The sequence below is a fragment of the Balaenoptera physalus genome, assembly GCF_965194825.1.
Source record: "Balaenoptera physalus genome assembly, chromosome: 10".
Taxonomy (NCBI): Eukaryota; Metazoa; Chordata; class Mammalia; order Artiodactyla; family Balaenopteridae; genus Balaenoptera; species Balaenoptera physalus.
This window is the reverse complement of record NC_138889.1, coordinates 101,177,575-101,203,184: the sequence shown is the minus strand read 5'-3', so window position 1 is coordinate 101,203,184 and position 25,610 is coordinate 101,177,575. Positions and strand designations below refer to the sequence as shown.

The following is a 25,610-nucleotide window of genomic DNA, read 5'->3' as shown; positions in this document are numbered from 1 at the left end:
TGGTGCTGAATTCTCTTCGCTTTTGCTTGTCTGTAAAGGTTTTAATTTCTCCATCAAACTGAACGAGATCCTTGCTGGGTAGAGTAATCTTGGTTGTAAGTTTTTAACTTTCACCACTTTAAATATGTCTTGCCTCTCCCTTCTGGCTTGCAGAGCTTCTGCTGAAAGATCAGCTGTTAACCTTATGGGTTTTCCCTTGTATGTTATTTGTTGCTTTTCCCTTGTTACTTTTAATATTTTTTCTTTATATTTTATTTTTGATAGCTTGATTAATATGTGTCTTGGCATGTTTCTCCTTGGATTTATCCTGTATGGGACTTTCTGCACTTCCTGGACTTGCTTGACTCTTTCCTTTCCCATATTAGGGAAGTTTTCAACTACAATCTCTTCAAATATTTTCTCAGTCCCTTTCTTTTTCTCTTCTTCTTTTGGGACCCCTGTCACTCGAATGTTGGTGCATTTAGTGTTGTCCCAGAAGTGTCTGAGACTGTCCTCAATTCTTTTCATTCTTTTTTCTTTATTCTGCTCTGCAGTAGTTATTTCCACTATTTTATTTTCCAGGTCACTTATCCGTTCTTCTGCCTCAGTTATTCTGCTATTGATTCCTTCTAGAGAATTTTTAATTTCATTTACTGTGTTGTTCATCATTGTTTGTTTGCTCTTTAGTTCTTCTATGTCCTTGCTAAACGTTTCTTGTATTTTCTCCATTCTATTTCCAGGATTTTGGATCATCTTCACTATCATTTCTCTGAATTCTTTTTCTGGTAGACTGCCTATTTCCTCTTCATTTGTTTGGTCTGGTGTGTCTTTACCTTGCTCCTTCATCTGCTGTGTGTTTCTCTGTCTTCTCATTTTGCTAAACTTCCTGTGTTTGGGGTCTCCTTTTCACAGGCTGCAAGTTTGTAGTTCCCGCTGTTTTTGGTGTCTGCCCCCAGTGGCTAAGGTTGGTTCGGTGAGTTGTGTAAGCTTCCTGGTGCAGGGGACTAGTGTCTGTTTTCTGGTGGATGAAGCTGGATCTTGTCTTTCTGGCGGGCAAGACCACATCCAGTGGTGTGTTTTGGGGTGTCTGTGACCTTATTATGATTTTAAGCATATGCTAATGGGTGGGGTTGTGTTCCTGTCTTGCTAGTTGTTTGGCATAGGGTGTCCAGCACTGTAGCTTACTGGTTTTTGAGTGGAGCTTGGTCTTAGCGTTGAGATGGAGGTCTCTGGGAGAGCTTTCGCCATTTGATATTATGTGGAGCCGGGAGGTCTCTGGTGGACCAAGGTCCTGAACTCAGCTCTCCCACGTCAGAGGCACAGACCTGACACCTGGCTGGAGCACCAAGACCCCGTCAGCCACACGGCTCAGAAGAAAAGGAGAAAAAAAGAAAGAAAGAAAGAAAAAAATAAAATAAAAAGAAATAAAGTTATTAAAGTAAAAAAAATTAGTAAAAATAAAAAATTTAAATAGTAATAAAAAGAAAGAAGAGAGCACCCCAACCAGAAAATAAATCCACCAATGATAACAAGCACTAAAAACTATACTAAAAATAAATAAATAAATAACAGACACACAGAACCCTAGGACAAATGGTAAAAGTAAAACTATGCAGACAAAATCACGCAAAGAAGCATACACATACACACTGACAAAAAGAGAAAAAAGAAATATGTATATATATCTATATATTAAATAAAAAAGGAAGGGAGCAACCAAATCAATAAACAAATCTACCAATGATAATAAACTCTAAATACTAAACTAATATAAACATAGAACCAGATCCAGTCAGTCGCATCCAGCAAACCCCAAGTCTACACTTGCTCCCAAAGTCCACCACCTCAATTTTGGGATGATTCGTTGTCTATTCAGGTATTCCACAGATTCAGGGTACTTCAAGTTGATTGTGGAGATTTAATCCACTGCTCCTGAGGCTGCTGGGAGAAATTTCCCTTTCTCTTCTTTGTTCACACAGCTCCTGGGGTTCAGCTTTGGATTAGTCCTGCCTCTGTGTGTAGGTCGCCTGAGGGCATCTTTTCCTTTTGGGAAATCTGATGTCTTCTGCCAGCATTCAGTAGGTGTTCTGTAGGAGTTGTTCCACACATAGATGTATTTCTGATGTATTTGTGGGGAGGAAGGTGATCTCCACATCTTACTCCTCTGCCATCTTGAAGGTCTCCACCATAAATTTTTCTATAGGACATAATATTTGAATCAAACAAAACTATGCCTAAAAACGATGAAAGAAATATATCAAAATGTCACACTTGAGAGAAAGATTTGTTGTTTTCATTTTCCCTCTACTGTCTAAATTTTCTTTAATGAATACACCATATTTATGATGAAACCAAAAACCTAATGCTCTTTCTTTTGATGACATACTTCTATTTTAGCCTGCAACCAAATCAGTCAAATCAATTGCCCTTTTCTTCAAAACAAACAAACAGATAATCGACTAATAAAATCCATTTGCCAGCACTGACGATGCTGTTGATAAATAAATGAAATCTTTTATAAATGGAGATACTTAAAAATAAGCTGAATATAATTAGGAATATTAAAAATATCAAGAAATAACTTCCATTTCTGGTTGTGATGTACAGGGTCACAGGAAGCCAGTCTTCCTTCTGAAACCACTAGACAAATTTGGCTAAATTATAAAACTCCTATTTTGAAGGAATCAGATAACTGTGGGAGAAAAATAAAAAGTAGATGACAACATCAAAATGAAGGCTCATTAAGTCAGAGAGAGATGGTCCACATGATCATTCACACATGGGTGACATCACCTTTCAGAAGTACAAACAATGCTGACAAATGTGAAACTGCATAAATCATACCCATTCATGTTTATTGATTCAAGGAATAGGTGAAGGTGCCCAATTCTTCTCTGTGGGTTTGGGCATTTGCATTCTCACAAGTGTATAAAACGTGTTTTCGTAAGAGATTGCTTGAGGAAGTGTCTTAGACTGTTTTACAAACTACATCCATGCTGTACAAATTTTCATTCCTTTTTCTTGAATGTAACTGAGTATTCCTCCATATGTTTAAAGGATGATTTTCCTCCCTTTCCTGTGAACTGTTCCTTAATCTGTCTCATTTTTCTAATTTTATTTTAGATTTTTCCTTCATAGTTAAAAAACATCTTATTCATAATGTAAAATAACAGGTTAGCTGAGATATGACATATTTTTTCCAGCTTCATCAATGTTAGTTTAACTTTACCTTTTGTGCATGTTCACTAAGTAGAATTACCTATTTTTATGTAGTTGATTTTTTTAATTTTTGTATCCTCAATTCTAATTTTGAGGCAAAGTTAATCTTTCCTTGCTTCAAAATTATACAAACTAATTTAGAATGCTTTCATTATTTCACTTTGAATACAATATTTAAACCTATGCATCATTTGAAATTTTCCTGTTTTAGTGTGAAATGAAATATTAATAGAAATATATAATTTTTACTCAAAGGGTACTGTGCAATGCCAATAACAATAATTTAAAGTCTATGTTTTGCAAACTTGTTATGCTATCTTGGTATTGGATGATACATTTGAGTCTTTTTTTCTGAATTTTCTATCCTATGGTATCAGACTCTCTCTCTATTCATGCATAATACTACACTGTGCTAATTATGAGGCTTTAGAACTCCTTCCCAGCATACCTACATTTTGGATGTGCATCTGCAGTAGCTCAGGCCTGGCGGGCTTCTCTCATGACCCACTCCTCACTCACCTTCCATGATCTCTGCCATGTGTCCCCTGATACTTTGTAATTACTTTGACTCACTCTCTCTTATCACACTACCATCAGAGTTCCTTCTCTTGGAAATATTTTCTCTTTGTAATCATAAACCCTTAGAAGCCACTGTTTACAAAATAACAGGAAGCAAATCCTATTTTTGACAGAAGGAACTGGATCTAAGCCAACATTCTTAAACTAAATGCTGGAAATAATTGTCTTTCCCAGAATTGAAGCCCAGAAGACACAGACTATGTTGCTGGCATCTTTCCCATTATCTCATTTGGGAAATTCAAGTATTTTATTTCGTTCTACATGAAGTTTGATATTATTTTCTCTTAACACTGCATACACACTAGAAATGAAATTGAGAAAAGGTAATAAAATCCTGCATTAAAAAGAAAACTCTTTCTCCTATTAATATTAACAGGGGTTCTAAAATTAATTTTTTATTTCCCTGGTGCTCATATAGGAATCAATAACATAAGATTTAGAGATTAAAATTGCACTTATTATCAGGGCATTTACAACTATTACATGTGCAGAACACTGAATACTGATTAAGAGATCTATTTTAGAGGAGAATATAAGAAAAGCATGCTCAGGAAATTGTGATGCAAGCTCAGTTTAATTGAATAGAGGCTCACTATGGAGTGTTCATAATAGAACATGAATCAGGTGTGTGTCAGTTTTGGATGATCTCCAGTTATGTTGCTCAGCTTCCTATTCAAGTCTAAGAAATAAAAATGTGCTGTGCACTCTATCCATGGAGAGGCTGAAGTGAAAGTATTATAGGTAGAGTGAGAGCTAGCTGGGAAAAATAAAATAAAACAAACCATAGAGTGCCAAATGATGCTTTTAATTGGAAATGCAATGTTATCTGGTCGAAGAGATCCCATGGTGTAAAGAAACTATAAAGGAGCCCTTCATTTCTGGAAAGAACAGACTATTTTAAAGGTAAGTTGAATGTCTTTGATTAAATAAGTGATTTCAGCTAAAGTATTATAAATATTTAAACCCTCTTCAGTGAGAAAATAATCAGCATGAACTCAAATAAGTATGGTAAATATGAACTATTTTATACTCGTATAAGCTTCAGTTCATTAATTTTTATTAAAATTAATATTTAATATATAATAGCAAATGTATCATGTTAAAGCATCTCCATATATTTCTGATTCAATTAAATATAATTTATATTTAAATAAAATATTAAATAATGATATTAAATTATTTTGAAATACAAAAACTTGAATCTGATATATTTTGTGTAAGTATAATAAATAATAATGGCGATAAGCTTGGTTTTGAGCCAAGATATTATAAAGAGCATTTTTAAATTAATTACAGCCCTGATGATATTTTAAAAAATAGATTTAATATAAAATGATCTAGTTAATACAATTCCAACTTTTGGGGAATTCAAGGAACATTTATTTTAAAGGTAAAAATAAATGTTTTTAAATTTAAAATGTATGAAATAATGAAATAATTTTCAGTTCAATAGTGATTTCTAAATTAATTACAGAGTTTAATTTGCTAATTTATACTAAATATACAGACGTAGCTGAAATACATAGAGATGTTGATAGGACCAACATCAAACTGATTTGGAATATTGTCATATATCCCCTTAATCATTTGGATTTTTCCAGCGAATGGAGACTTGAGTTTAAAAATAGCAATATTAGAACACTAAGATTTATTTTCTTTAATTAATAAGTACTTAAACATTTATAAGAAAGATATATAATATAGACAATTTAGTGAGAGCACAGAGTAAATATTTGCTTTTTCTACTTTGTCCGCTACTGAGAATAACATACACAAATCTTACATGTTTCATGGTATACGTTGATAATTTAAGTATCAAAAAGTTGGACTTATACAATTAGAAATTATAATTTATTTAGCACTGTAAGCAAGTATACTCATGTAATAAGAACAAAATTATTTAAATTAAATGTAGCCATTCTTAAAAGTGATACATAAAGATTGGATTTTTTTTATTCTCTCACGTATTAATTCTTTTCTCCCTTTTAAGAGTGATGATTTCATTTAAACACCGTCTACTGCTTTAGTTCATCAAAGCATCAAATACTAAGTACCATATTAAGTGTACCGTAATTTTCTTGGGTCTATATTGATCCCAAATAGGAAAATAGTCACTGCCCTTACCCCTCAAATAACTTAGTGCCAGTTAAAAAAAAAAAGTGAACAAAATGAATTGGCCAAATTGCAACACTAAAGCCTTAATGGTGATGCATACTATAGGTATTAGATTTCCGAGTAAAGATAATATTACAAAAAACTTTTTGTCAAAAAATTCATGGAGAATTTGCAACTTGAGAGTTGAATTGTTTGGGAATTTCATAACACTTGATGACTGCATTAAATCACACTCCATTCCCTAGTAATCACATGATACAAAGAAAAGCTAATTACAGAGTATTGTTTCAAGTTGTGTAGAACTCTGATTAAAATTCAGAAGAATAAAACTGAGTTTTTCATTGTAATAATAATAACTAGCACTTACATAGACCTTTATAAGTGCCAGAGCTTCTACAAGTTGTTTCACATACATTAAATGATTTAGTTCACAGAACAACCCGGGTGTTGGAACAACAGCTGGCTCACTTTTAGCTGCGAAGACTGTGGTCCTGAGAGACTGTGTACCTTGCAGGAACTCACACAACTAGCAGATAATAATTCAAGTCAGTCCATCCAGGGGAGACTGTGCTCCTTACTCATGATTCTCTACCTATGCTAAATTTGGTGGACAATGTGCATTCCCACCAGGATGCAGAGATAAAGACAGGCTGGGGCAAGTGGTGAGACAAGAGATGCCCAGGGTGAAATACAGAAGGGAAGACCCACATGAAAATCCGTGCAAGTGCAGGATCAGCCCTGAGTAGGACTGAGAGCCTCTGAAATTGTCCTAAGAGCTTCACTCTCCTAACTCTAGACCTGGCCCTGATGAAAGGGAAGAATGGAAAATAATGACTACCAACATGTGACCCAATAATCCTATTAAATACAGTTTTGCTAGGTTATGTGCTATAAACCTGGAGAGTACAAAGAATGTAATATAATCGTAGTTATAATTATATAACCTAACTAATAAATAATTAGTTTAAATTTGATAGGTCATACTTTTATCAATATTATCTCATTCAATACTCACAAATGAGCAAGTAACTCTAATTGCTTAATATCACATGAATAAACTATCAAGGAAATAGACTTTGAACCTAAAGGGAAAAAAAGCCCTGGCTTCCAATCACAAAACTATGTGCAATTGGTCAAATTATCCACCTTCAGTGAGTCTCAATATCCTTATCTCTAAAGACGAGTGAGGTTAGAAATGGTTAATAAAGAATCTTTTTTTGAGGATCAACAAATGTAGTGGTGGTGCACACAGCACACAGGGTAATACGAAATAGCCAGCATCTTTTGTCCCTCTGTCCACACACACACAAAGGTAATGAACACCTTCCACACTGTCCCTATTTCCCCAGGTTTAAACACTTTTAGTGTTTCTATCTGTGTCTATGTTCTCATGTTAATTTTTCTGAATAAAACCCTCTTATGCTTTCCACTTATTACTCTATCAAAAGATATTTAATTCTCAAGAGGACAATAATCATACTAACAATATTTTAACTGTCTAATAGTATGAACTGAAAAATAGGAACACGTATGCTCAAGATCAAGTGATGAGAGGGGAATGAAGGATTCAAGTAGGTAGTTGAAAACGTGTGAGAAAAGACACTTTATGATACAGAGATACTGAGTGGGAAATGTATAGAGAAGTATGATAGGATTGTCTAGAAGTGAAATTAATTAAATGTATGATCATGAGGCAGAGCTCTGGGTCTTCTTCACATCTGTCAATGATGTTCTAATGACTGTGCTGAGTAGGGAAAAAATTGTTTATCCTGAGCTGTATTCAGAAAGTATGTAGAATGGCTCTAAAGGAAATTTCAGTGGAGCTTTTACAGTGATAACCTATGGGGTCTAAACTGGAAAGTGGGAAATACGTATATAGTAACATTCTTAAATCAGAAACAATTGCAGTGATCATGAAAGCCAGTCTAGTCATCCTGAGACAAACTGAAGAACAAGAAATGTCAGGGAAGAAAAAGTGAAAGCACAGGCTAAATTTCCTCTTTCTACAGATAAAGCACCAAAAAAAAAAAAGAAAGAAAGAAAGAAAAAAGAAAACAGCAGCAACAACAAAAACACCAGAAGAAAATCTAACTAGATTGATGGAATTTCTTCTCTTGGACTTTGCTGATGTTGCCCATCTCCAGTGGTTTCTATTTGGATTGTCCTTAGTCACAGGTATCATTATGCTGATGGGCAATAGCACCATAATTCTAATAACAAAAGTGGGTCTTGACCCCCAGATCCCCATGTATTCTTTCCTTGGCAATTTTTCCCTCTTGGAAATCACTATGGATTCGTTACCTTTCTCACAATGCTCATGAATCCTGGGAGTCAAAGCAAACTTTTTTTTTTTTTTTTTAGTTTAGTCATGTAAACCTTTGAACCCTAGTTTCTTCATCTATCATATAGCATGAGGGCATCAACACAATTCAAGAATATGTTATTGCAAGCAGCTTACTAACACAGGTGTAGCTTGGTTAGAATGATTTTTGTTTTCCGTTTTCCCAGATATTATTTAAAGCTATAATATGCTAATCACCTTTCTTTTTAAATTCCAATAGTTTCCAAGTATATCTCAATACAGGAGAAAGTTGAGTCTCTGTATGGCTCATTAATTACAGACTAAAATGTACTTGCTTACATGCCCTCTAGCTAAAATATATATTCTCTGCTTTTGATATTTTTGACAACTGTCTATTAACCATATTTTAAATAATTTATAGTTTTCAATTTTGATTTTCATGTGTTTCAATTTAGATATATTATTAAAATAATAATTTTTAAATGCAAATGACCGATGGCACATAGCAAGACATTTGAGAATAGATTTACTTGGCAGAGTTTCAGAAATCATATCATCAATATATTTCCTTCAAGTTTGTCATTATTAATTAAACAACCAATAGGTCAAAAAACATTGTCAAACCTAAGTTTCAAGTTTGCATAAGATAAATAAAAGTTCTTACTTTATAATGCCTGATGGCCATGATGTTTATTTTGATAGATAAATGTAATCAGAATGATCTCAAATAAAGTGTATGCACAAATAGTTAAGAATTATAGCTGCATGATATGGAAGGGAAGGCATGCCTTATTCTTGGGAAAGGTCTAATGGAAGAGTTGAGAAATTCCTGAAAAATACATTACAAAGTTTGGCGGTGCCCTACCACTGAGAAAGTGGGATGCAAATGTTTCTGCCTCAGAATTCTGTTTGTTAATATGAGGAGTAAAATGGATTGATTTTGTTCTGCCCACAAGCAGATCAAAAATGAAAACGCATAATTCTCAAACACATCACTTTCATTTAAAGTTAAACCTAGAATTAGATATATGTTTTTATATTTAGAATTTAGCATACATATTCTCCATTAGACTTCAGTTGTGTTGAGTCCAGTATATAAAATGCTAAACATTAATAGAGAATAGAAATCTTATGTACTAATTCCCCCAAATCCCTTTAACTAATAGAATTACAAAACAAGCCCCAAAACAGAAATGTCTAATTGTACTATTTTCACAGATGGAACCCCAAAAAGACCTAGTGGATGTGAATTTCACTTCAGTGATGGAATTTGTTCTTTTGGGATTTTCTGATTTTCCCAATCTCCAGATGTTTCTTTTTGTGATGTTTCTGTTTATCTATGTGGTAACTCTGATGGGAAATGGCATCATCATTCTCATAACTGGGACCGACCAGACTCTCCAGACTCCCATGTATTTTTTTCCTCAGTAATTTTTCCTTCTTGGAAATCTGTTATGTGTCTGTCACTCTTCCTAGAATGCTCGTAAACCTTTGGACTCAGAAAAGGCACATTTCTTTGTCTGCTTGTGCAACACAAATGAGTTGTGCCCTTATGTTTGGAAACATAGAGTGCCTGCTTCTTACAGTGATGGCCTATGACCGCTACATGGCCATTTGTAACCCTCTGCCCTATCCTCTAGTCATGAACTGCAAGGTATGTGTCCAGCTGGTGTCTGCCTGCTGGATCACTGGAGTTCCAGTTGAGATAGGGCAAACGTGCCAGATTTTCTCTCTGCCCTTTTGTAGGTCCAACCAAATCAATCACTACTTCTGTGACATCCCCCCAGTACTAAAGCTGGCCTGTGGGGATATTTTTCTGAATGAGATGATGGTCTTCACAGTTGCTGTGCTGTTTGTCATGATCCCTTTTCTGTTGATTCTTGGCTCCTACATTAAGATCACCTCCACCATCCTGAAGTTGCCACTGGCAACAGGAACAGCAAAGGCCTTCTCCACCTGCTCCTCTCATGTCATGGTTGTGACTTTATTTTTTGGATCTGGAATCATTACATATTTACGACCTAAATCCAAAAATTCCTCCAGAACAGACAAGTTTTTCTCTCTTTTCTATACCACTGTCACCCCGATGTTTAACCCCCTGATATACACTCTGAGAAATAAGGATGTCCTGATGGCGTTGAGAAAATTGTTACCTTAATGTAAAGCATTAGCTGCTTGATTTGAACTCATTTACTGTTTTCCTGTTTAATTCTGCCATTGTATAATCAGATATGAATGTTTAGTTTGTTTTTTCTACATTACTATAGACTTATTATATTTATTCATACCTGAGCTTATTGTTTTATGCTGGATTTTCTGATATCAGGAAATCCACAGGGTGTCTTGCTGATAAGAAACTATGTATTTAGCCAATCTCATATTCAGTTCACAAATTTACTGGAGATTTGAGACTTTTTATGGGAAAATACATCATCACTTACCTAGTAATTGATATAATATACCTTTTCTCCTCAACCCATAATGAATATTTTTTTTGCTTTCCTCTTTAGATAACTGTCATTCACTTTTTTTTATTTTCATAATGTATTTAGATAATAAAGATGGTAAGCCTTTGGAGACCTTTTGTTAAATATCTATGTGCTTATAATTTTAGATATTTTACTTTTCAGCAAACTCAGTTTGATTCTTTATGAGTTACAGAACACCTAAGTAAAGATTAGAAACAGAAATTCTGCATAACGACACTTCAAATTTGGCTATGTGGCAATAAATTTTCTACACTCTGCTTCTCTCTGAATTCTTCTTTGTAGACATGCTTTGTTGATATAACCAAATCATGCTACTGGCATCTCAATAATTTGTTACTTTAGTCTTTACTAATGTGAAAAATATGAATTCATGTTTGCTTTTAAGAGATACAATATGTATGGGATTGAACTATTTTGTCCCCATATAGAGTCACCCATTCTTTAAGATTTCTTGACTTATTTTTTATTCTTTTGGTTTGAGCATATAGTTGAAATTAAAATTAAAATGCTTGGGGTGTTTATTTGCCCAAGTTTTCCTAGTTATAAAGGATGATACCTGAGAAGACAGACTCATTCTATTAAATGAAAAAAAGTTACTATTAAAAAAACAAGAGCCTTATATTTCTTCTGAAGTTTCCAAATAAAATATAGGCAATCCTTCATATTCACAGGGAGATTCTGGTGCCCCAGGTGTTAAAGGCCACTGGCCTTCATCACAGCTCCCTCCCCAAGGCTGATTTTAGCCCAGGGGTCTGGGCCAGAAAAAACTCCACATGTCAGAACTTTGTGATGCACTTAATGGTCCCTCTCTCTAATCCTGAGTGTTCTCTCCAACTGAGTTACGTGCCTGCCTCATCTGCCCCCAGGAAGGGCTCCTTCTCCAGCCCCATCCATTGTTAGGGGGCTATCAGGTGGTCTTCACTCCTTATGTTCATAGCTGAGGGGTCAGGCTCTGTGAGTTTCATTGTCATCCATCCTGGGAGGTTCCTTGGTCCCACCTGTACATAAACCCCTCTGAGTCTATTCCATCAGCTGTCCAGATATCTCTGGACGTGACTGAATTTGCAACGAGGACCTGACTTAGTCCTGGACTCTGAGATTCCCCTCCAGCGGGTCCCCAGTGCTCATAGAATGAGGCCCAGAGTCCTCAGTGTCACATTCCAGGCATCTACAGTGGGTGGCATCTAGTCTCCTGGCATTGTGCCTGTACACTTCCTGTCACTGGGCCTGTGTCCAGCACACCCAACCTCTGATTCTTCCTCAGATGTGATGTGCTTTCAAGCCTTCAGAACTTTGCCTCCAAAATCATCTGGCTCCTCCTTCTGGAATAAATGTGCCTTTGCTGCCTGTCCCAGCTCAAACACCATCTTCTGCATAAGCTGTCCATAGATTCTTACCAGCCTGGGTTTTGAAGTCAGAGAGACTTGCGTTCAAATTCCAGATCTGCCTCTTCCTTACCATGTGACCTTGCATTTCTCATTTAACCCGTCTGTGGTTTAACCCTTTCCCATCTGCAAAACAGGGCAATGTTTCTTACCTTGGAAGGAAGTTGTCAAAAATCAAGACAATGGTGTCTTCAGGTCAAGTGCTTTGCACAGATAATCTGCCTAATGCATCACGCCCCCACCCCCAATCCTTCCTTTCTCTGATTCCTTCAGCATGCTGATTTTACTTCTGTGTTGGCTCTAATTTAATTTTTTATTGATATGCAAATTCATCTTCTGCATTAAGCTGTGAAGTTTATAAGATCAGGAAACAGTTTCTTCATCTCCTGATTCCCCTCTGTGCCTGGTTTAGAGTAGGTGCTCAGTAGATATCTGTTTAGAGAAACTGGAATTTCTCTTGTGATATTTTTTATATATATTATATATGTGTGTCTTTTATGAGCTCACCTTGGAAAGCAATAAACATGAATACAGAAGAGGGAGTTGCTGTTTCAGTTAAAGGCATGATATAGCTAGTATCACAAGCTCTAACTTTTTAAGTGTGCATGGCACCATGCAGGGAAAGAGGAAGTGAAACAGCTTCCTGCCCCACAAGAGCAAAACCAAAAATGAGGCGACAAGATGGACAGGACACGTTGGAGGAAAAAAAGCATGTTCTTCAGAAACCTCGCACCTCAAACTATCTCTGCAAAATATCAGCGCTGCTCTGAGCAAGGAAAAGACAAGGGTGCCAAGTGGAAACACCACTCTTGCAAGCTTATCTCAGATAGTAGAGTGTCTCAAGGAAAACACACACACACACACACACACACACACACACACAACTACTGTTCTCTCTTGCAAGACTAGCGACGCTTTGCCCAATGCCTGATTTCCCCAACCATGCTTCTGCACGATGGTCCTCGGCCACGCACAAGACTGTCATTGTATATTCATTCATTAGAGATAATGATTTTGAGTTTGTTCACCCACTGACCTGTGGACAGATGGCTAGCATGAATGCCACATTTACCTGGACACCAGCTCAGCTCCAGCATTCCTCCGACCTGTCCGATCACCCGGTGGCCGCTGAATCGCCAGCCTCCTCTTTTCTCCTCTCCTCCAGGGGGGCTGCTTGACGGGGTTGTCCCAAGTGATAAACTTATGCAGAAACGGGCCTTTTAGTCACGACCGATTTCGCTTTCTTTTCATAACCACCCGATAAATGTCAGGACTGCTTAGAGCTAATCATTTCAGATTGGAATAAAAACAATTTGAAGTTCTAAATAATAAATTATAAATAAATAAAATACAGGCACTCCACTGTCCATTTTCAGTCAAACTGGTTGGGAAATGATGCAATCTGGGTAAGGTTTTTTTTCTTTTAAGTTTTTAAAAATCTATATTTCCTTTACCATAATACGTGTTTAAATAATTTATTTTTCGTAAAGCCATAATTTATCCACCGGCTAATTCTCTTGTTTAAGTAGGTATCATGGTATCAGGAAAGACATCTAAAAAACACACAAAAAAATTAAGGCAATCATTTCAGAGGAGATAATGTTCAGATGACAGTGACAGATGACAGTTGTGGCTATAGCATATTATCCGTCTAGAGGAATCATGGAAGAAAGGTAAGGAAGTTGGTTTTGTAACCATTTTGAAGTGCCCTGTGTCAGTTTTCCGGTGCTCGCTAATAAATTATATCCAATGTTTGTGGCTTAGTACAACACTTCTTTATCACATCCCATACACTGTTAGGGATTGAGGCAGGGATCAGCTGCATGATTATTCTCTTCCATGTAGCATTGACTATAGTCACTAAGAGTATTCATATGGTGACTGGTTTGGTTTTACTGTCTAAAATAGTTTTGTATTACTATATCATGTAGTTACAATGATGCATTACAGAGAAGAAAATCCAGTTCTCATGTAATTTGCATACTCTTGGGGGAGAAACTGTTAAATTACTAGATAGATAAATTAATAAAGTAGTTTAGCATAAAATTATAAAATAAATCATATACAGTAAAGTGATCCACATTGAATTTGTAATATTAGAATGGTGTTTAAGTTAGTTTGGGTAATAAGAGGTTAAAGAACATTTTCTGTCAAGGATGACACTAAAGTACCTTCTTTATCTCACCAATATGGCTAATAAGTATAATCAAGTTAAAAAATGTTGAAACATGTCTTCTGCAATTTGGACCAAGGAAAGGATTTTCTCTCTTAGAATTTTTATTCAATATTTTACAAGTGATACTAGTCTATGCAGTGAAAAAAGAGAAAACAGTATATATTTGAGCATTGGAAAGGTAGATATTAATCTAAATATTGGCAGATGTTATAAATGTATACATGGAAAATATTTCATGATCTACAATGAAATTATTAGATGTAATACATTAATTCAACATGTGTGCTGATACAGAGGCAACAAACAAAATCAATTTATTTTCATATAAAAAAACAAAAATAAGTGGACATTAAAGACACTATTCAAGTAGGAACAAACATATCAAAACCTTAAAAGTAATTCTAATAGAAAACTTGTAGGAAGTCTATTCAGCAAAACTAGAAAATAATTTGAGAGAAATTTAAGATAAGGAACTAAATGGATTGCTATAACATGTTCATGCACTGCAAATTACATGAACGTATTAAATGAATTTGCCAAGGAAGTCTCATTCTTAAGTGAGGATAAAAAGTACTATTTAGACCAAAAAGAGAAAAAGGCCATTGCACAATTATATATATTATTTCCACTATATTTTATGCATATATATATATATATATATATGTATACATGAAATATATGTATATGAATTATATAATTACTACAGGTCATCATATATAATGCAATGCTACAACATATATCACTATGCAAAATTTAGTGCCTATTTTGACATTATGGTGAATTTGTATTTTGACAGGACTCATTCCATGAAGATACCACTCAAATGTTAAGTCTACTTGAAAGCATTTTCCTGTTCACGTTGAATGGCTTTTTTTGCTAGTGTAAAGAAGTAGTCGAATATTTGACAGGGTGCCTTGATTGTCATAAATTATTGCTTGCTTCTTACCCACTAAGATGAGTGGGTCCCATTTACTGTTTCAGTATAGACCTAGTGTATCTTCAACTCATATGTCTGTCCTAGTTACCAGGAGTTGTGAGTGTGTGAGGGAGGTGGTGTCCTTATGTCACTAAGGACCAGTGGATTAGACAAGAGAAGATGATCCTCTTCAAATTCCCAAGCCCATGAAACAAACAATTATATGAAATTTTATGTTATTTTCCCATCTGAATCCTAAATGCTATGAATGAACTCTGTCTCTACTCCAAACTCTACCTCTAAGTCCTGTCTGAGAATGTTTGATATATAAGTATGTACCTGATACAAACATTTTTACTTTGGTCTTCTTCCACTTTTGAAAAATCTTTATTCAATAATTTTTCAATGAAAATATAATTATGGTGATAAAAATCAGGACAACAATCTGAAACAACACTTAAAACAATCATTTTGCAAGTAAATCCAGGCTAGAATTTCTTCATATTTAAATGACAAAATCCTCTCTGTCCTAGATATGCAATTTCTTTTCACTCAAATCCAAGGACCAAGTGTCACCTTAAACCTGACAAGAGAAATCATATGGCAAGCAATATCATGAGGTTGACTAAGACTCAGTAGAGAGAGGTGACTCTAAGATGTTACAGTTCAAGTGTTTTTCTTTTTTTTTTTTTATTGACAGAAGGGAGGTTACCAAGTATAACATTTTGTCTCATGAATGGAAATTATCAAGGTCTTTACCAGATGGCCAAAGACAAATTTGTTAGGGTTAGCTATGAGGATGGTAAAATTTCTTAGTATACAACAAATTATGCAAGGTGTCATGTAACTAAACAAACTTTATTGCTAAGGGCAGTGTCTAGAGTTACGCCATGAGGATGGCAAGTGAGAAGTTAAAGGTATTGTGCCTATCTAAGTATGCCATTAGCTATACCAATATAAACACACATCTAAATTAGTGACCTGGTCAGCTGGACATAAGTCAATGTCTTGAGTGCTTGGAAAAGTCAGAGGGAATGTGTTCTTGGTGCTCATATCCTGATATAGGAACTTTAAAATTAATATGTAAAATCTACCAATTAACATGAATGAAGTAGAGTTTGACTCCTAAGTTACTTAACCAGCTTTATCCTGGGATGCAATGTTATATGATGCATCGTTGAATAATTTATGGCAATTAGGGAGCCAATCAAATGAAGATCACAGAAGCCAATCAACCTATTTCACTGGGAGACTGTGACAGACATCTCTCCCTGAGAGACGAACCAGAATCCCTGGAAACTGTAAATATTCTACATTACTTGACAAAATGGACTTTACAGACATGATTAATGTCGCAAATCATTGAGAAAGGGAGATTATCTGGTTACATCCAATCTGATCACATAAGCACTAAAAAGAGGAAGAGAAAGAAAGAATGGTATTCCAAAGATATGTTATGACAGATGAAGCAGGGAAAAGGAGGGCTCATTTTGTCATTGTTGGCTCTAAACTCTATTGGGTCCAAGAGCCAAGGACTGTTATGATCTCTAGAAGCTGAGAATGACATTTGGCTGGCTGCCAGCAAGGAATCAGTCTTTAGTCTGACAACCTCAAGGAACTAAATTCTGTCAGTAATCTAACTGAACAAGAATAACTGAATCCCCACTAGAGGATACAGAAAGAAATGCAGTCCTGCCAACACTTTGATTTTTGGTCAGTGAGACCCATTTTGGACCTGTGATGTATAGTGCTGTAAGGTAATACACATGTGCTGCTTTAAGCCATTCAATTTGTGGTAATTTACTACAATAGCAAGAGAAAACTATACAGAGATTCACATAAAATGATGTAGGAGATGTTGTAGACCTGCTCAGGATTTATCAATCTAAATCTTCTATCCCGCAACCAGTTTAACTGGAGAGTTTGGGGTTTGAAAGATTCAGTATCCCAGCGTCCTTTCCAGCTGAGTATGAGGAGGTGACTCAGTTCTTGCTAATGAGATGAATGTAGACATCAAGTGCTCTGTCCTTTGCTTCCACTTCCTTTTGTTCCTGGAAGTTTGCAGCAGTCATATCTAGGAATGGAAAAGCAGGAAGATGTAAGAAACCTGGCCATCTGATGTCTTTATTTTAAAAGCACAGGACTATTCACACCATCCCACCAGAAATTTTGCTGTGTGAAGTCAATACATGTGTTTTATTGCACAGGCTTGTATATGATTCAAAAGGAGAGAATAACAATATATTAATGTTTCACAATGTTTGGTGGTGATGGATAATACCTCTTTAGTGTCTTTTCAGCTGGTGCAGAAGTTCTTTTGCAGTAGGAAATGATTCTGAGGAATGCAAGTTCTGGTATTTTAATGAGTATGTTATGACTGAACACTTTGGGCATTCCAAGGGTGCTTTCCTTTGCTATGCATGTACTCAACACACTTTCATCTGATGTATGAACTTCTGTGGGTATAGACAGCTGTGAATACAGACACATTTCATTAGCTCTTTTCAAGAATTTGATATACTCCAAGTGTCAATGGGAACGTAGTAAGAAGGGTCTTAGAATGACCTATTGATATTTCAAAGAAAAGAGTTGCATGTTTCTGTAGGTGTGGCTTTCATAACTATGATATACCACAGCTAGACATTTGATGATCTGAAAGCAGTTTTTATACAATTATATTACATGCTAAGTAACATTTCACTTTGTCATTAACTTTGCTGCTGCTGCTGTATAATTCTGACATTAAAAAGCACTGTTAACTCTGCAGGCTTTGCAGATTTCCTTATAACTTGACTTACAAAGAATATGACCCCTATATATACCCTAATATGTATAAAATAGATAACTAATAAGAACCTGCCGTATAAAAATAAATTAATTAAATTAAAATTTTTAAAAAAGAATATGACCCCTTCACCATTATTTGAAATAGTATCCCAAAGATGAAAATGATTTCAAGAGATATGATTAATAATACCTGTATCTGTACTACTGATCTGTGCTTATGTTTCAATCTATTTTTCCTTTGAACATTCATACAGTCATAATAATAAGTTCCTACAACTAAAATTTTATCATTAAAATAAAGTCAGCAAAATATTTACAAATGGTCTCTAAAGGAAGAATAAGTTGTCCTAATTGTCTTGACAAATATAAAATACAAGCCAAAAGGGGAAATATTTGAAAATCACATATTCCAAAAAAGAAATATATTTATATTTATATGTATATATATATATACACACACTATACAAAGAACTCCCAAAAATCAACAGGAAGGAAAGAAATCACCTAATTATCAAATGCATAAAACTTTTAATTAGATACTTTACTAAAGCATATAAACAGAAGTCAAATAATCACATAAAAGATGGTCACTATCATTAGCCATGATCAAAATGCAAATTAAAACAAAAATGAGATTATGCTACACGTAATGGTTTCAATGGTTAGAATTAAAATGAAATAAATCACGAAATAATAAAATAAATAAAATAAAATAGATCACAAAATTGGTGCATAAATATATAACCCTTGAATAGCTTTCAATGCATGGGCATAATGTTTCTAAAATATGTTTTTCTCTCTCTTTAATTATTAATCTTTATAAAAGTATAAATCTATTCATGCTTCCTATAGTTAAATCTAATATTCTCCTCCATTGTATTTTGTGAGTGTGTGTCTATGTGTGTTTGTGTGTAGGGGGTGCTACAGAAAAATTCTTCTATTTATAGTCACTACACTGAGAGGAGCCACAATTAACCTGAGGACATCCTTGGCTGGGAAATCAATACAGTAACTACTTGGAATGTTAGGTTGTGACAATGGAAGGCAGTTAATGATAGAAACGGGGTCTTAGCTGGTCACATGGCAGTACAGCTAGAAATATTTCCATCCTCTCTTCTAGCTTGGTGTGATCTTATAACTAATGTTGTCATGAGAGATATGCCTAGAAATTGCTGTTTGCAGTTTGTACATCTAAAAAAGAGCAAGTGCGAGCTCTCCTTTTCCCCCACCCCCTTTCTGTAGTCTGGAGGGTGGTGAGGACTACTTAGCTCCTGTGGAGGTGAAGATGGAAGAGTTACGCTGAAGGTGACAGAACTGCCCCCCACAGTCCTAGATTTCTTACTACAGAATATTTAATGACAGAAAAATAAACTTCTCTTCAATTTAAGACATTGTACATTTGCATCTTCTTTAGAACATCTTTACATTATAAAATTAATATGTAATCATAAATTTCTGATTTTACAACGCTTATATTTCTTTTCTTTTTTTTAAATTTATTTATTTATTTATTTTTGTCTGTGTTGGGTCTTCGTTTCTGTGCGAGGGCTTTCTCTAGTTGCGGCAAGCGGGGGCCACTCCTCATCGCGGTGCGCGGGCCTCTCACTGTCGCGGCCTCTCTTGTTGTGGAGCACACGCTCCAGACGCCCCGGCTCAGTAGTTGTGGCTCACGGGCCCAGTTGCTCCGCGGCATGTGGGATCTTCCCAGACCAGGGCTCGAACCCGTGTCCCCTGCAATGGCAGGCAGATTCTCAACCACTGCGCCACCAGGGAAGCCCGCTTATATTTCTTAATAATCACAAAATACAGTGAGAGAGGTAGAGAATTTAGAGAAGGAATGGTATGGCCAGATATGTTTTTGTTTGTTGTACCAAACTCCTTGAGTGGCAGGCAGAAGGGTTTAATTCAATTAGAAAGTGACCTGGGAAATGAGTTGACCCCGAGGGTAAGAATATTTCCTACTTAAGGATCACTATTTGTTATGAAGATAGTAGATATTTTAGAGGGTGGTTAAACTTTGTATCAAATAAAAGTGAATTTCCTAACTGCGCCCCAAAATTTTCTTATTCTCGGTTTTTCGACTCAACCAATAAAGGTAAGTATTATATTTAACTTTAATCCAAACAGATAAACATGAATCATTTTTGTCCAATGTCAAATTTAGTTTTAAATGTATCTATTTATATTTAGCATCAGCCAAAGAACACTCATTTCAGAAAATTTAAAAAGGAATCCTTTATTGTTATTTTTGTTTAATTTCAAAACACTTACTCAGGTAGCCTTTTTACTTTTCTGACTCTCATTATTATATTATCAAATGACAAATTACAAAGTACTTTGTAATATAATGGACCAATATACCAAAGATTACCAACCTCTGCAACCTCACTATCATAATCATTTTAAATACTAACATTTATTAAGTGGTTACTATGTGTTAAGCATGTATTTAAGTTGTTTGCATGTATTAAATCTGGGGCTATCTCATAAAAATTAATTGTATATAACTAAGTAGTAAGATGGTAAATGGACTTTATTAAAAGGGTTTTGCATCCTACTAATACTAAATGGATCCCTTGTTTGTTAAAATTAAGTTCTATGGTAAATGAATCTGAAAATACTAAAGAGGTATTGGTATGTTTTCATTTTAATCTTTAAAGACTTCTCATAAAGAAATTAGGCTTCTGAATTGGAGTCACCAATTATAGATTTTTATTTCCTATCTCCAGTTTGATTTTATACACTTGCTCTCAATAATACTAGGTACATTTTGATGGAAGATGGTGTACATGTTTATCATAATCCTCACACCAAAGAAAAGTGGAAAGACCAGAAAAATAAACATGAATTACTTGGGTAAAAAAAAAAGTGGCTACATAAGCTGAATTATTTAGTGGTTTTCTTTCTGAGTGTATAATTAGAAGTATCTAAAGTTTTCCAGAAGTCAGAAACCAGCAACAGTGTTGCAAGATTTGAGAAAATTGTCTCCGGTGAGATTGAGATTAGAAGATTAAATATAATTTGGGTAGGATTTGAATAATGTTAATATTTCTTATTTTACACATGATTTTGCATTGATAATTCCATTTAATATTCATAAAATCCTGCTCCATTTGACAAATAAAAAGTTGAGGATAAAAAAGATTTCAGTAAATGTAGAACACTATATTTTTGGTTGCAACTTCTGTTGTTCAACTTTTTCTGGCTATTTTTGTACCTGAGTTTCAGTATGCTTTTCAAATGTACTACCCTACTTGAACAGTAAGGAATAATTTAGAGAGAGGATCAAAAAATGAGAGAAGAGCTTACATAAAGAGAAGATAGACTAAAAAGAATAAAGCTGTTGGCAGTGTCTGAAGGCAATGGTTAACTCATCAAAGGTAAGTGCATTATGCTTACTAGTCTAAAAAGATTGATGAGTCATTCAACAAACAATTTTAATCAGTGTCCAACTACTACACTCTACATTGAATTAAATAAGTGAATAAAACATGGTTAAAGGTGTCAGGATAAGGTAGCGAAAAAAAATAGGCACTGTTGTGTATGTAGTCTTATACACATGAAATCATATCTTAATAATGTCTCCTATTAGCCACTAGTTTCTGACCATTTTAAAGACTGTTAAAGCATTTTTACACTTCTTAAAACCACATTTTCCTTGGGAGAATTATACAACAATAGGGTAAGTTTAAATACCTTTGTACCTTAAAATATAATCTAGAATATTGTGGATGGGAAAAGAAATTATGATATAACTTTTTTTTCTTACTCAGAGAATTCCTCAGGATGCCCAAGTTTTGGATAGATTGTTGCTTCTGTCCCATGTGTGTCTATACCTTTGTAGCTGAAATGTTGACCCTTGTCCTCACTTAACTCCCTTAGAATATGGATATAGGTGTGTCTCTTCTTTGCAGTGACTTAGTCTCTGTGGACTCTCAAATTAGTTAACACATAAAATGAAAGTTATGTACCACGAACTGAAAATAAGGCAGTAATTTGCTACTTCTGCAAGCGTGAGTGACAAGAATATAATTTCTAACACACTACCCCACACACATGCCACAGAAGGCATGCTTGAACTATACTAGGAGGGAGAGAGTTTGCTCTAACTTTTGGGTAGGAACCCTTGCTTACACCCTCGGAGACTATTGCAAAGAAGCAGTCAAGTTGACTCCTTTTAATTTATTCAAGAAGTTAGTAATCACTTTTGTGGAAAAAATATACTATGTATTGCATAGAAAGATGTATAGAATATCAAAAGAACCTTAAAATCTAGCTATAGCAAAGAAAAAAAGTACTTTACAAAGATGGACAACCTCAACTCAAAACATTCACATGCATGATGAACACACATGTATGCAAAACAAAGAATGATTGAGTTAAATGGGGTCAGCGGAACAACAGCATATATTGAAGACGTGGGTAATTTAAGAAGATCTCAGAGATGAGTTATGGCTGGTGTCTCTTCCATACAATAAGTGTGTGAGGGGTGTACATTCTAGTTAGAATTGCTTGCTTCAACATCAGTGCTAGATATACCTGCCTCGTACCTCTCGTGTGGTCCAGGACAGGAAGATCAACTTAAAGTTCCTTTTTTCCAAGCTGAAAAATCTGAAGAAAAATTATGACTGCTGATTTTATAAACTGTGAAATACACAGTCTTAACAATTAAATAACATCCCATAATACTGAGTAGTCAGCTCATCAATTTTATTTGTAAGAAAAAAGCCTAAATGTGCAGAATGTCAAGTCAAACAAGACTTTGGAAATACCACAAGAAAACCATCGTATTTGAAAATTAACTGTATTTGTCTCCAAAACTATTTCAGATGGCTTACAACATATTTACAAGAGCAATAAAATTAATTTTGAATTGATAATAATGAAAAACAGAATCCAGAGGTGAGGAGAATAGCACGTCCGTTGAAAACATGAAATTGTTGTCACAATTGAACATAAATTCAGATTTTGCATTTTGAGTGTTCAGATGAACAGCAAAATTATAATCACATGTCTTCAGAACCAAATACATAGCAGAAAAAACAGACTGCAGGGATGTTTTTTCTTATAGATAGATTTAATAATAAAGAAAAATATACTTCACTGTACTTTTAGAGCACCTGGCATTATAGGTTTGGTTTTTATAGAGAAATGAAAAACAGAAGGCATACCTTCCTGTTTATACACAAGAAAGCAAGAGCCACTGAAAGGGAAATAACGGCACCTCTGAATGAATCATTCCCACAGATGCAATATGAAGAAATGAAAGCAGAAGACAAGGTTTCCACAGTGATGCAATTTGTACTCCTAGCATTTTCTGACCTTCTGAACCCCCAAGGATTACTCTTTGGGTTGTTCTCCATCATTTACATCATTATCTTAACCAGAAGTAGCCTCATAATAGTAATAGCTAGGCTTGACCCTGCACTACAGAAAACCATATATTTTTTCCTGGCAAATTTTTCCTCCTTGGAAATCTGTTACATGTCTGTCACTCTCTCTAGGATTCTGGTGAACCTTTGGACTCAGGATAGAAGCATTTCTATGCTGGACTGTGCCACCCAAATGTCCTTCTTCCTTATGCTGGGAACCACTGAAGGTTTCCTCCTGGCCATGATAGCCTACGACCACCTGTGGCCATTTGTAAGCCTCTGCACTATCCCCTAGTCATGAACCAAAAGATGTGCATCCAGCTGGCTGTTGGCTCCTAGATCAGTGGAATCCCAGTGCAGATAGGGCAAACATCAGATTTTCTCTCTGCATTTCTGTAATTCTAACCAAATTAACCACTTCTTCTGTGACATCCCCCCCATTCAGAAGCTGGCTTGTGGAGACACTTCTGTGCATGAGCTGTCAGTCTATGTCGTAGCTCTGTTGTTTGTTGCCGGCCCTCTTATGTTGATACTTGCCTCCTACAGCAAAATTGTTTGCACTATTCTGAGGTTGCCAACAGCCAGAGGAAGAGCCAAGGCCTTCTCCACATGTTCTTCTCACCTGCTGGTTGTGCTTTTATTCTTTGGATCTGCTACCATTACCTACTTAAGGCCCAAATCCAGTCATTCTGCAGGAACTGACAAACTGCTCTCTCTGTTCTACACCATAGTGCTTCCCATGTTCAATCCCATGATATACAGCCTTTGGAACAAGGATGTGATTGCTGAACTGAGAAAATTATTACTTAAAAAGTAGCATGAGGAGTTTATTTATAAATGTTTTAACTGTTTGCCAGTTACCAGAGAAATTTTTTAAATCTCTGCATTCCCCCGTTAAGAAGTTAACCACTTCTAGTTTATACTGTACTTCTTGATACTTTTTAAATACTAACCCGCAATTTACTGTGCTTAAATACGTATGAGTCAAAGTATCTTCTATACGTTATGCCTAAAGAATAATCCTGTCTTATGAATAAAAGAGTAATGTGCATCACATATTTCATTAAAAAATTCCATCTGTTAAGATTTTTGGTTTGAATATACTGAAAAATATGCAAGATTAGTTACCTAAATAATTGTTTATATCTCCACACTTGTATTTTTGGCATTCTTTGATTCTATAGCACAGAAGGTGGCCCATAGCAGTTAAATAATGAATGTTTGAAGGAGGGATTGAACGAGTAAAAGGACAAATGAATATTGCCATGCCCTACCCAGACTCCTGGCAAAATCTAGAGATTTCAGGGAACCAATAACTTTGGGAGCATATTTATCTACCCACTACACACTCATGTGAAATTACTCCAATCATAATACCAAGAGACAAACTATAATGCATTTAGTTTTCTTTATAAATGCATGTTATACCAGAATCTTCCTACTTGTCTCAACTCATTTACTTTGCATATGTTTCTATGTTCAACTTTGCAGTTTTGGCCCCAAAGTAATTTACCTTGAATTATTTCATCTTTTTCATCACTGCCCTCCAAACAGCTAATCCTATGCCAATTTATATATTTAAAATGAAATATCTATTAATTTTAAAATGTAGAAAAGTGTTAGGTTATTTTTAGAATTACCCAGCTTACACAGTTGCATTGCATTAGTGTACCTTGCCTAATCTTCCATATCTTTAACCCCTTCAATAGGGTTTGAAATTTTTAAACCATTGAACTGATGTAATCAAGGAAAGTGAAACCATTGAACTGATGTTATCAAGGAAAGTGAGCATCTATCAATAGAATCATTAATGACCATCCTCCCAATTTCATTCTCAAATGAGCAACTCACATTAAGATACTTGGTACATCTGTCTCTGAGAACTTCTGCTGCAGTTCTTTGGACAATTATGCCATTCTGTAATTTTAGTTATAATTGTACTCATGTGTATAAGACAGTGCTAGCTCCGGTTCTATAGGGAGTTATATTTTACTTTATCAACCCATTTGTATCCTCTATCATCTAACATGAGGTAACACATTTATTTGTTTATTTTATTCACAAAGTATATATGTATGTATCCCTTCTCATTTAATATTTTATATAAGAATTTTATACACAGTCTGTAATGGAGACCAGGATGATGATGATATATTGATGACAAAGATGATGATTATGACGGAGGCATCAGTGGTGGTAGTTTTTGTTTCTGAAAATTAGTAAAGCAGGTGTCATAAAATCATGGGAACAGTGCTGTCCCAGGAGTTCGGATCACTGATTTTTAATCTTCT

The 25,610-nt window shown here is 35.2% G+C and overlaps 2 protein-coding genes and 1 pseudogene across 3 annotated transcripts in view; 2 read left to right on the top strand and 1 right to left on the bottom strand.

The window, feature by feature from the left end:
• The window catches only part of LOC309668481 (olfactory receptor 1165-like), a 269,123-nt gene that overhangs the window by 225,118 nt on the left and 18,395 nt on the right, over window positions 1-25,610 (bottom strand). The window lies entirely within an intron of this gene.
• On the top strand, window positions 7,161-13,404 carry LOC309668472 (olfactory receptor 10AG1-like). Its single transcript, XM_082478350.1, is given in 3 exon segments — window positions 7,161-8,067; window positions 9,413-9,610; window positions 9,612-13,404. Coding segments are annotated over 2 exon segments (939 nt in total). The 5' UTR covers window positions 7,161-8,067; the 3' UTR covers window positions 10,353-13,404.
• On the top strand, window positions 13,531-25,008 carry LOC309668462 (olfactory receptor 10AG1-like; annotated as a pseudogene). The gene has a single exon. The product of its transcript is annotated as an olfactory receptor 10AG1-like (transcript).